This window comes from Cajanus cajan, chromosome 5, assembly GCF_000230855.2.
Source record: "Cajanus cajan strain Asha chromosome 5, NIPB_CcT2T_4, whole genome shotgun sequence".
Classification (NCBI taxonomy): domain Eukaryota; kingdom Viridiplantae; phylum Streptophyta; class Magnoliopsida; order Fabales; family Fabaceae; genus Cajanus; species Cajanus cajan.
This window is the reverse complement of record NC_138521.1, coordinates 57,698,985-57,712,293: the sequence shown is the minus strand read 5'-3', so window position 1 is coordinate 57,712,293 and position 13,309 is coordinate 57,698,985. Positions and strand designations below refer to the sequence as shown.

Here is a 13,309-nt window from a genome sequence, read left to right as displayed (position 1 = left end):
TCATGAAATTATGGGAATGAAATTGTAAAATACTTGGTCAATTGGTGATGATTTATATGTCGGTCTTGAATTTGAAAATAAAGATGTTATGAAAAACACGGTTAAGCAAAATAAGATAAGAATGCATCAAAGTTTTATGTGGTTGAATTTAACAAAAAAAAAAAAGTGGATTGCTAGATGTCTAAATGCAAATGACAATTGTGAATAGTACATGAGAAAAATTGAGTCAAAAAAATTGGGTTGCTAAAAAATGACTCAATGGGGTAGACGACATACTTGTTTAAATATGTCCTTATCACATGATCATGCAAAGTTAGATTCAGACTTGATATCACCATTCATAGTTTCACACAAGGTAAGTTTTGTTGTAAAGTTCATTTTGTATTTTCATATATTGAAATATGAGTCACTAATAAACATTCTAATTAGGAATGGTGAACCAAGATTCCTCCATCAAGATTAGCCTTGTCCAAGAAATGATGACATTGCAGACTGCGTTCAAAATTTCATACAAAAAGGCTTAGGTGACAAAACAATAGGCAATAATTAAAATATTTGGTAATTGGGAAGATTCGTACGCTTCTCAACCAAGATGGCTTAAAAACATGAAAGAAATTGTCCCTAAGTCTCATTACGATTTATGTTATGATGATTTTTTCGTTGGTAATCATCATTATGCATATTTTTGTCAATTTTATCACCTTTTGGGGACATACAAGCCTTGTTATGATGCCTTCAATTACTTCTAGTCATTGATACAAATTGATGGCACACATTTGTAAGTACAAGGGCACACTTCTAATTTCCACAACACAAGATGGTACTAACAATGTTCTACCTCTTGCCTTTGTTGTTTTTGAGGGGGAAACTTTGCATGCATGGTCATGATTTTTGGCTCATTTGCCAACACATTAATAATTGATGTGGTATATGTCTAATCTTTGATCGACATCACAATATAAAGTCTACTATTGATAATGAGGCACTTGGGTGGAGACTTCCTCATGCTTATCACAAGTATTGTATACGCCATATTTCTAGTAATTTTAACCATTTTCAAGGATCCCAAACTAAAAAGCAACTGATGAAGTTAGGTATGAAGTTACTAATGTAAATTTTCTTCCATTTTGTTTGTTTTATATTTATTATTTGTGAATTTCAAGTTACACCCCATGCAAACACATATTTTATTGAAACTTTGAAAAAATTTGTGAGACGAATCTTGATGTTCAAAGGTGGATTGAAAGGATATCAAAAAACAAATTGTCTATGGTATATGATGCAGATGGACACAAATATGATCACATGACGAAAAACTTATTTGAATGTGTGAATAAGGTTTTAAAAGGAATGTAGATATATTCTTATCATTGCATTAGTGTGATCGACAAATACCATATGTATGGAGTATTTTAGCAAGTAGTTAATTGTGTCATAGTCGAAGTGTCTTTAGGTAAAATTTTATGTCTCTAAGTTAGTTGAGGCCTTGCAAAAAAATTAAGAAGAGACTTGTTTCCACTAGGTTCACAGATATGTCATTCATGTATCAAAGTTTGAGGTCAAGGAGACATTGGATCCATGTACACAAAAGGGGGTGGGGTAAAAAATGGATAGTGAATTTAAATGAATGTTATTGTCAGTGCGGTTGTGATTAGTGTTGACTGACCTTGGGGGATTTCTAGAACACCCATATTGTTGAGGAGAATACTAATAACTTGAGTGCGAATGTGAAGGATAAGAATGATCTTGAGAAAGAGTGTAGTACATCCCAAGTTATCTTTCTAGAAGACCAGGGTAATTGTATTCAACAGGCTTTATTGCTCTTCTTCTTCGTTGAACTCCCCTTCCTTCCCTAGATGATGGGGGGACAACTATTGGTTCAACCTAAACCCTATTACCCGCAGGTGGAGTTGGCAAGGCAAATTCTATAAAATGAGCATGCTCATCAATTAACATGAGCACTTTGTTAGCTTCTACTGCTAGGTTCTCCATGAAAAATAGTATTGGCCATAAAGAGATGACATAAATGTCAAATATTCAGTTACATTACTTTGTTGCATAAAAATAAATACAAGTTAGTCCAACATGCACAAATAATGTAATAATATTTATAATAATAATTAAATTAATATAACTAATATACCATCATTGACACAATCGCATCATCAAGATTAATTCGTAGTTTATCCTTGCGTGAATACCATCTCATATATTGAGTTTGGATTTAGTAATCCAATTTGAGGTGCAATGCGAGTAAAGTGCAAGCTAGCACGTTCTTTCCATTGACATAGAGCTGGCCTTAAAGTCCTAATCCAATGGTCATTATGTTTACCACACAAGGTTATCACATGGGCATTTGTTTACGGTTTAAAGGTCTTGAGGTATAGGTTGTTGATAATCGAATTGTCTAATTACTCTATTTGGTTGATGTCACTCACAACGAATAAGAGAAATAAAGGGACATACAAACCCCCAAATATGACACCTTTGAGTGCAATCCACAAGCATCAAGCTATCATCTCCTTGGAGTATGGTTGTCAATTTATCTAAAAAATAATAAATATTATATACTTGTAATCAAATAATTGTTTTTATTTAAAAAAAATAAAACAAAAAAAATACTTACATGTTTTCACTTCATCAAGTCAAATTGTTTACGGTAATATTTCAAGTCATTTCATTTATTTATTCCATGACTTATGCTTGACCATCTAAAATAAAATGAATTTGTTAGATTCAAAACCAAGTTAACATAACATAAATTTTTTAGTTTAACATATAAGACGCTAATATACCCTATACAGCAAAATGGAAACCAAATAATAAGCCAAAATTGAAACAAAAAAAAAAATTACCTTCAAAGCTACATGTTGAATATCATATACAAAAGCGATCTACAAGAAAAAGAAAAGAAAATAAATAAATAAAACATGCAAATGGTATGGGAAGTAAAAAAAAAACTCATTTTTTTAGCAACACATGTCAACATTTCATTGGAGCACATAAAAGTTATGACACGTGTCGACATCTCATATAACCACAATGCGACAACATGTATATGTCACTTTAAAGGATGGTGTCATTTGCACACATTCATTTGACGCAACATTGAATAGTGAGACATGCATTGGATGACTGAGTTTTCCCCGACTTGAAAATTTGAATTCAGGTATGTAACTTTCCACCCCACTACATTTTTTTTGCAACAATATATATATATATACACATAAATAAAAAAATTAAAGTTAAGTTTTTAATTTTTATGAATATTGAAATATAAATTATTTATTTTAATAATTAAATAATTTATAATTATAACAATAACTAAGTAACAAACTTAAAATTATACATTTAATTAAAAGCTATATGTGAATATCATATACAAAAGTGACCTACAAGGAAAAGAAAATGAAAAAATAAAACATACAAATAATATGGGAAGTAAAAAAAAATACTCCCTTCCTTAGCAACACATGTCAACATCTCATTGGAGCACATAAAAGTTATGACACGTGTTGACATCTCATAGAACCACATGCGACAACATGCATATGTCACTTTACATGATGGTGTCATTTGCATACATTCATTTAACGCAACATTGAATAGCAAGACATGCACTCAATACGTTTGGCACTATATGAGACAACATTAGGCATAGTAATTAAACCCACACCAACAGGTTTTCCCCGACTTGAAAAATCAAGTTTGGGTATGCAACTCCCTGACCCATTACATTTTTTTTGCAGCAATATATATATATATATATATATATATATATACATACATAAATATAAAAATTAAAGTTAAGTTTTGATGGAAGCTTCCAGTGGAAGAGATTGAGGTTCTTCAACTAGCTCCATCTTCATTGTCCAATATTCTCTTGAGGTTCAACTTATTCACAGAAGCAAGGTTCAAACTCTTGGAGTTTGAAGAAACAAATTCAATGGCATGGCAATCTTCTTGAAGAAGAAGAATAAGTGATGAACCAAGGTACAAAGGAAGGATTTCTTTGTGAAGGTTCTTAAGGAAAGAGTGCTCTCCACGGATTTAGACTCTTGAGAGAGAGAGAATTTTCTGAATTCTAATCTCATAAATGCCAAAAGTGATTACAAAGCCAAGAGAAATACTTATATAGAGTAAGGAAACTTGTAGTGCAAGCTAGACTAACTATGGTTCAAGAGAACCATGGTTAGTCAAGCTTGACCGGCCTAGATAGTTTAGGAGGCTTGTGGAGCAAGCTCCTAACTTAGAAGCTTGGGAAGCAAGCTAAATTAGAATCTTGTAGCACAAGTTTCCCAAGTGTGTAGGAGAAGCTATGCAATTTCAGTCAGGGAGAAGTGCTAGGAGGCCAAGGCTTATTTTCCAACATTTAAACCAATCCAAAATCTTGGAATTGGTTTAGTTAGGTTCACCAAGTGATGGTGAGACCTAGCTAAATCAATTCCTTGGGAAAAAAATGGAGGAAAACAAGTTCAATATGTAAAATTTAGTCTAGACCCACTTCTGACCTAATTACTAGTTGCACCTACATATCTTACTATTTGTCACCCTACTTCTACTACTAAAAATATGAAAATAAGTGACCCTTAATACAAGGTAAAATGGAACAAAAGTCTCCAAGTAACATACCCTAAATAATCAAAGGAAAATCCTAAAACAAAAGAAAGAGAGTGTCCCACAAATACAAAGGCAAAATGAACTTATACAAAGAACTACTATGTACAAAAGAGCTAGACAATCTCTTCAAGATGTGATGGTCCAAATGAAGAGTAGCTTTAGCTTAGAAAGCCCACTAGCCTCCAAGGTAGCCAATCATTCTTGTATGCTCCTAGTCATAACTCGAGTAATTGAGCCTTTAGCCCATGGTCCATCAAGTTTTTAATTTTTATAAATATTGAAATATAAATTAGTTATTTTAATAATTAAATAATTTAAATTATAACAATAGCTAAGTAACAAACTTAAAATTATACGTTTAATCAAAAGCTACATGTGAATATCATATACAAAAGTGACCTACAAGGGAAAGAAAATAAAAAAAAAATAAAACAAATAAATGGTATGGGATGTAAAAAAAAATACTTCCTTCCTTAGCAACACATGTCAACATTTCATTGGAGCATATAAAAGTTATAACACGTGTCGACATCTTGTAGAATCACAATGCGACAACATGCATATGTCGCTTTACAAGATGGTGGCATTTGCACACATTCATTTGATGCAACATTGAATAGCAAGACATGCATTGAATGACTAAATACATTTGGCACTATACAAGACAACGATAGTCATAGCAACTAAACCACACCTGCGAGTTTTCCCCAACTTGAAAAATCGGGTTTGGGTATGCAAATCCCCACCCCATTACATTCTTTTGCAACAATATATATATATATATATATATATATATATATATATATATATATATATATATAAATTAAAGTTAAGTTTTTAATTTTTATAAATATTGAAATATAAATTAGTTATTTTAATAATTAAATAATTTAAATTATAATAATAACTAAGTAACATGACTTAAAATTATACGAATAATTAAAAGATACGTGTGAATATCATATACAAAAGTGACCTACAAGGAAAAGAAAATGAAAAAAATAAAACATACAAATGGTGGTGTGGGAAGTAAAAAAATACTCCCTTCCTTAGCAACACGTGTCAACACTTCATTGGAGCACATAAAAATTATGACATGTGTCGACATCTCATAAAACCACAATGCGGCAACATGCATATGTCGCTTTACAAGATGGTACCATTTGCACACATTCATTTGACGCAACATTGAATAGCAAGACATGCATTGGAAGACTAAATACAATTGGCGTCGTATGAGACAACATTAGGCATAACAACTAAACTCACACCTACAGATTTTTCCCAACTTTTTTTCCCAACTTGAAAAATCTAGTTCGGGTATATAACTCCCCGCCCCACTACATTTTTTTTTGCAACAATAAATATATATATATATATATATATATATATATACACATAAATAAATAAGAAGATTAAAGTTTTTTTAATTTTTATAAATATTGAAATATAAATTAGTTATTTTAATAACTAAATAATTGAAATTATAACAATAACTAAATAACAAACTTAAAATTATACGTTTAATTAAAAATATAATTTAATTCTTAAATTTTCTATTTATTAGTTATTATTTATTATTTGTATATAAATAATATAATTATTAACTTACTATTTCATTTATTTAAAATGTACAAGTAAATTAAAAAAAAAATTTAAAAAAATATGATCAGTTCCCATGCATTTATCCGAACCCAACAAAATCCAATAGAGATGAGGACGGGGAATGAATTTTAAAAATATAAATCTATTTTTTAAAAGCCAAACCCGCCCTACATTTTATAAGGGTGAAGACGAAGAGTCGGAGAAAGCAATATTTACCCCCAACCAACCTCTTTGTCATTCCTAAAATGCATGAGTAGTTTTTTTTTCATCGTTGTACCATGTAATTGCACATGAAGCACATGCTAACATTTTAATTAAGTAATTTTTTATTAATATAATTTATAGTAAGTAAAAAAAATATTAATTTTAATAAATATGTAATAATTTGTTAAATTATAAATATTTTATAATAAATTATTTGTTTTAAATTACAATATTAATTTAATTAGCATATTCATTTATTTTTGTTTAAAATTATTTAATTATTTCAAATTTAATTATAAATATAATTTATTAATTTTTAGTAAATAAAAAATCTATAATCATATGTATAATAACCAATTTAAATAAAACTAAAAAATGCTAATATATCTAATATATAAAACATTATTTATTATTAAAAAAAATGTTAACATTATGAATTATATAATTTAGTTGATGATGATTTAGTTGATGAATCATCATCGTACATACCTTCATGTAAACTAATAATAATTTCGTGTAGATTTTGTGGTTGATACAAACATCACAAAAATTTCTTTTGTAATTCACTCGATCTTAGCATATAATATAATTAAACTTGTTTTATAAAATTCTCTATATATAGAAAACATGTAATTTACATTATTATCGTTCATGAGTTGAAGAGAATCATAATCAACACAATCATCTTCTCAACAATAAATTGGATGATAATAAAGTTCTTTTATATTGCTAACACATCTTATTCCGATGACCTCTTCTTTCTTCAACTTGTGTAAATTAATGTCTTCATCAATCTTAAATAACTTAGGAATATCACATTTATATATAATTCCTTTAGAACTACTTGTAATTTTTCCTTTGTAAAAATAGTTGAGAGTATAGAACTCATTTTATTTTTTATATAGGAAACAAACTACGTTTCAATTTGATCACACTAGCAACCAAGATTCAAACATGTATGCACCATATACATGGGAAATAAATAAATTTTAAAAAATAATGATAGTGTCCCTCTTTTGTGGACTATGGCAATACAATTGAGGATAGTGTCACCAAAAAAAAAACGTGGTTCCTCTATTGGGTATAATGTTACTGAAAAAAAAAAAAAAAAGTAGTCCCTTTAGGGATAGTGTCACTAGAACAAATAAAAGGAATATATCCTCCACTTTAGAGTAACGATACTTGTAAATTACATAAAACAATTGATGCTAAAACTGGATGCGCCAAAGGTGATCCTGCAGACGACTCTAACTTCAATAATATGACAAACATAACAGGTAAAAGAAAGATACAAGAGCCAAAATTAAAGTTACAATAAAACAACATTCTGCACCTTTCTCACTTTCTTCCGTATCCACATCATACAGGTAAAAGAAAGATACAAGAACCAAAATTAAAGTGATGACCCCGTGTGCAAAAATGAGAATGATGAAACTAAACTAACTATGAGAAACTAAAACAGAACAAAGTATAGGTCAGGGACCAAAAGAAAATAACTTGAATGAACAAAAATAGTGCCTACGGGGGATACCAAACCAATGTTTTACACTATATTTCATTTACACAATGTGTTCATTATATTTGCGTTCTCAAGAGTTGTTTGTGTGTTATTTAGTAATGATCTCCCCCATAAACGGAATAGTCTACGCTAAAGATTACAATACACACGTGCTATGCAAGAACCTGCTCTATTCTATCAACAACAAGATGATGATGATGGATGCACTTCTGGCTTCTTCTCTTCTTCCATGTCATCTGCAATGTCCCTGCAGCAAAGAGAGTATATTTCCACTTTCAAAAAAAGTAGACAAATGATTATTAAATTCACTTTATACGACTAATAAGAAACTTGTCTAATAGTACAGTTAGTATAGTAAGCTTTATTATGTAGACAAAACTTCGATTTAAACCGACTCTAGAATATTTATCAAGCTAGATGGAGTCACAAAGGTCGCGGTCTCAATTACAAACCAACAATTTATCAACTGAAAAGAGGGACTTGTAAACTAAACGGATTTATCGGCTCCGAGACAAGATATTTGTTACCTCGAATGGGCAGTGATGTTTGAGCACCCGGAAATGGCCTTTAAATCTTCATCGGGATCTGAATCATAATCTTCACCATCCCATTTACGAAGTTTAGGTCTTCTATCCATGTCCTCTTCCGCCTGAATACATAATAAAATCAAACAAAAAGAAGCGAATAGCAGAGGGACAGTAACTGCAACTGTTACCAAGTACTGACCTCTTCTGGAACTTCTAAGGTAGGTGGTGTTGTCTGAAAAGGTACACTGGGAGCATGGGGAAGTCGGGAAATCTGTTCTAGTAATGTGTTCCTTGAAATTTAATGGGGGCAAAAAAGCAATATAAGTCACAGCTTAATCCAGGGAAATGTTAGAAATCTCTGAATATTTTATACATGAGACATGGGAAATTTAAATTCTGACAAAGTTCAGTCCTAGGCTGATCCTACTGGCTTCTGCCACAAACAGAGGCACAACTTCCATGATAACCTTACTAAACATTTTCTATCTAGACAACACAATTTGTCTTCACAACCATATGAAAATAACAACTCAGATATAAAATATAGCTTGTCTATGCAACTACTTGTAAGTTTCTGAAATATCACCAATTGTAGAAAGGATGTGCACGGATGCAGCAAAATGTAAAGCATTTAAAGTTAAGGCCGATATATTTTTTTTCCTCATAAGTTGTAATTAAGAGGAATAAAAAAATTAAATAAGAATTATTAATTATAACTCAACCAAGATGAAATTAATAGTAGAAACACCTTATTTTTTCCATATCCTTGGGTGTATTTAGGTTCTCCATGTTGCTTGGATCGACGTAGAGAGTATAATCTGGACCAAAATATTCATAATATTCATTATAAGGCAACTTATTATCAGGCTCCACTCCTACTGCCACTGCTGTCTAAAACAAAGAAAAAGCATGTAACCGAATAAGTAAATTAAACAAGTACCGAGTCACATTATAATCTGGCCCAAAAGGAGAAAGAAACAGACCTCGTAACACCAACAACGGGCAACATTCCGAATTGTATATCCACCCCCACCCAAGACCATTAAAGGAACATTGAAAGATCTAAGGAAACGAAGGCAATCTGCATGACCTTTCACAGACAAGTTGAAGCAACCCAACCTGTCCCCAGACAATGAATCTGCTCCACATTGAAGAACAACTGCTTCAGGTTGATAAACCTCCATGACTTTTTGAATGATGGCTCGAAACAGACCCCTGAAACTCTCATCATCCAACCCATCATTTAAAGGGACATTGACAGCATAATTCTTTCCTGAGCCCAGCCCAATGTCTTTGATGTGTCCCGTGCCAGGGAAAAAGTCCCCAAACTTATGGAAAGACACTGTCATCACTCTATCAGTGGTGTAAAAGGCCTCCTCAACACCATCACCATGGTGAACATCAATGTCAACATACAACACACGCTGAGGAGCAACACGGAACAGATAGTGAGGAAATAATTTCAGCAAAGGTAGAAAAGAAAATATGCTATCTAAATAACAAAAACAATAACTCATATTACAAACAACAAGTTTCTGCAGTGTATAAGTACAAAAATTAATTTTGAATTAGATTAAATATGCTTTTAGTCCTCTTGTCGAGGAACTAAAAGTGAAAATTGAGAAAATTTCAGAGGCTAAAACATATTTAATAAAATACAATTTTACACAGAGAAGAGGTATGAAAATTTGAAAAGACAAGTGTGCATTGTTGAAGAACATGAAACCAAAAAAGGAGAACTGGCAAGGAAGAATCCAATCTTAACTCTGAACAACATGTGTAACAATCATGAAGTTACAGCTTAACAATAAATTACACCATCAAATTATTTGTTTTTTTACTAAGCAGTTGGCATGGTAGCTGTGGAATCAAAATCAGAATGGAAAGGGCATTCATTCCTGCTCTACTGTTTGGCGATTAGGAATGAACTACAGAGCTGCATTTCCTTTAAAAACGGTAGAGTCGAATAAAGGGGTGAAAGCAATAAAAAGAAGGTTGAAAGAGTTACACGGTGAAGTTTGAGAAGTTCGAGGATGCCGAGGACAATGTCGTTGACGTAACAGAAGCCAGAGGCCTCAGACTTCTTGGCGTGGTGAAGACCGCCAGCCCAATTGATGGCGATGTCGGCGTCTTGGCGGTTGAGTTTGACGGCGGCGCCGATGGATCCGCCGGCGGAGGCCTGGCAGAAGTCGAAGAGGCCGTCGAAGACAGGGCAGTCCTCGCCGACGTTGAAGCGCTTGAGGTGGCGGGAGTCGGAGAGGGTCTCGGGGGAGACGGAGGAGAGGAAGCGGACGTAGTCGTCGGAGTGGAAGCCGCGAATGTCGGCGGGGGAGGCGGGGAAGGGGCGGTTAATCTCCATGCGGCGGTGGAGGGAGTAGTGGACGATGAGGTTGTGCGCCATGCGGATGCGGTGGGGCTTCATTGGGTGCCCCTGGCCGTAGTAGTAATCGCCGATGCTTGGCTCGTAGAAGTATGTCACTCTTCGCTTCTTCCCATCTAAGCCTGCTGATGGCAGCGAGGCACCACCTTCTTCTATGCCACTCTCCTCCTCTTTCATACCCATGCGATGCGATCCCATTATAAATGTATAAACCTCTCTCTCTCTTTTTCGCTACTTGTACACTACCAGATCCAAATTTCAATACCCAAACCAAACCCTCTTCCGCCTCGCTTTCTCTCTACTCTCTACTCTCTACTCTCTACAATTCAATTCAACCCCTTTCTTTCCTTTCTTCACCATGCCGCTAAATCTGTTTTTTATATCCCAAACATCAATTTCTTCTTGTTCTTTTTTTTTTTTAATCCGCAGCATTCGTTTTATAGGTTTTTTATTATGTTGCGGATAAAGAAAAAACATATTATAACAACTCAAATAAGTAAAATATATATTTATAATTATAAATTATTTTATAATTTCAAATATAATAAAAATTAATTTTTAACATAAATATCGCTTCCACAAATTTATTCGACCTTATTTTCTTAAGTTTTTTAATTAGATATTTTAAATACTTTTTTATTTTATTCTTTATAGTTGTATTTCATGTGCTATTTTTGCAATTAGTCTAAAAAAAATCTACATTTATTTTACTTTAAGTTTAATTATAAAATAAATACTAGTATATGCAAAATTATATTTTAGTTTGTTTATTATATACTAAAGAGGTTAACGCATTACATTTATATATATATATATATATATATATATATATATATATATATATAAAATTCATTTTATCTTTTATATATAAGAAGATATTGTATAACTAAATGAAAAAAAAATTCAAAAACTAAAATGAGACAAAAGTGATTATTTAAAAATATATTTTCTTTATTAACAATTATAGATAATATGTATTTATTTTATATAATTAAAATTTAAATAACAAAATATTTTTCATTCCACAACTTATACTATATTATAATTTATAATAAATAAATTATTTCAATATATAAATTTAAATTTAAATTTATAATCAGCCATTTGAATGATAATATAAAAAAGTTATCTAAACTATTAAAAAATATTTAAATATATTAAAATTTAGTGATAAAACTTAAAGACGATATATTGAAAGAGTTATAAGATTAAAAAATTCAAATATACATATAAAATAAAATAAATGTAGTTTGAAATATTAAAATTTAATGACTGTAAAACGTCTCTGTTGCTTGAAATTTTTGCATTCACTCCTCACTGATTATGATATATTGATATGTCATTAAGTGATTATTATAACAATTAGTATATAATAGTAATATATAGGCAAAATTATATTTTTATTCCCCATTTATATCTCATAAAAACTAGTAATAAATTGGAGAAGAAAAATATAATTTAGTTTAAATGTTATTAGATATTAGTTATTGTAGTATCTATTTAATCACATGTCATGATCAATCTTACAACTTAAATGAACATTCAAACAGTTAACATTGAAATTAGAATTGTGAATCTTTTAAAATTTAATATCTAAAATTTCATGGTTAAAAATTGAAGACTATGATCAATCATAATTCATAAATATTAAGGTAGTCTTTAATAGGTGTTAATTTTTAAAAATATATTTAAATAAAATACTTATTTTTACTTAGTATTAATTATTATTTTATTAAATTTAATATATATATATATATATATATATATATATATTAGGACAATTAAATTTGATATAAATATATTAAGGTAATATTTAACTGATTTTGTTAGTATAGTATTTTTACAAACATTTAGATAAATTGATTTTTTTTCTTATAAATTATTAATTACTATACTTATTAAATTTTATTATATAAAAATATTAATATTTAGAGAAATTTTCCCTTAAAAAAATTCACCTAAATTAAGAACAATTTAACCATTTATTGTTCAATAATATGATTATAAACGCATTAATAATAAAATTTTAAGTGAAAAAATAATAAAATTTTAAAATTAATTATAATCTTTGTTAAAATCATCCCTAATGATTAATTATATATTAATCATGTACATATATACCATACTATCAAAATAAAATATTACAAAAAATTATATAAATAAATAAATATATATATATATATATATATATATATATATATTAAAGAGGAGTTGAAAGTCACATGTCAACCTTTTGTTCAATCACGAAAAACAAAATTAATACCATAGGAAAAGTGCATACCACATCATCGCCCTTGGGTTCGACCACTTCGATAGTCGAGATTAGAACTGTTAAAGTGAGTTCTTGTGGGCTAATCCGACCCATCTTGAAAACAAGTTAGATTGGAAGAAAAAAATTACGATGGGTAAAAAAATGTGACCTGGTCCACTTTCAACTCGGCCCACCTGGGTTGA

At 30.6% G+C, this 13,309-nt stretch overlaps 1 protein-coding gene across 1 annotated transcript; it reads right to left on the bottom strand.

Annotated features, from left to right (window-relative positions):
* Window positions 1-7,732: 7,732 nt before the first annotated feature.
* HDA6 (histone deacetylase 6) lies at window positions 7,733-11,256 on the bottom strand. The gene is made up of 6 exons (XM_020358213.3): window positions 10,484-11,256; window positions 9,459-9,899; window positions 9,224-9,366; window positions 8,675-8,765; window positions 8,476-8,597; window positions 7,733-8,195 (listed from the first exon to the last, which is right to left on the bottom strand). The coding sequence occupies exons 1-6, from the start codon at window positions 11,051-11,053 to the stop codon at window positions 8,126-8,128; spliced, it is 1,437 nt and encodes a 478-aa protein (XP_020213802.1). The 5' UTR covers window positions 11,054-11,256; the 3' UTR covers window positions 7,733-8,125.
* Between the last annotated feature and the right edge of the window lie 2,053 nt (window positions 11,257-13,309).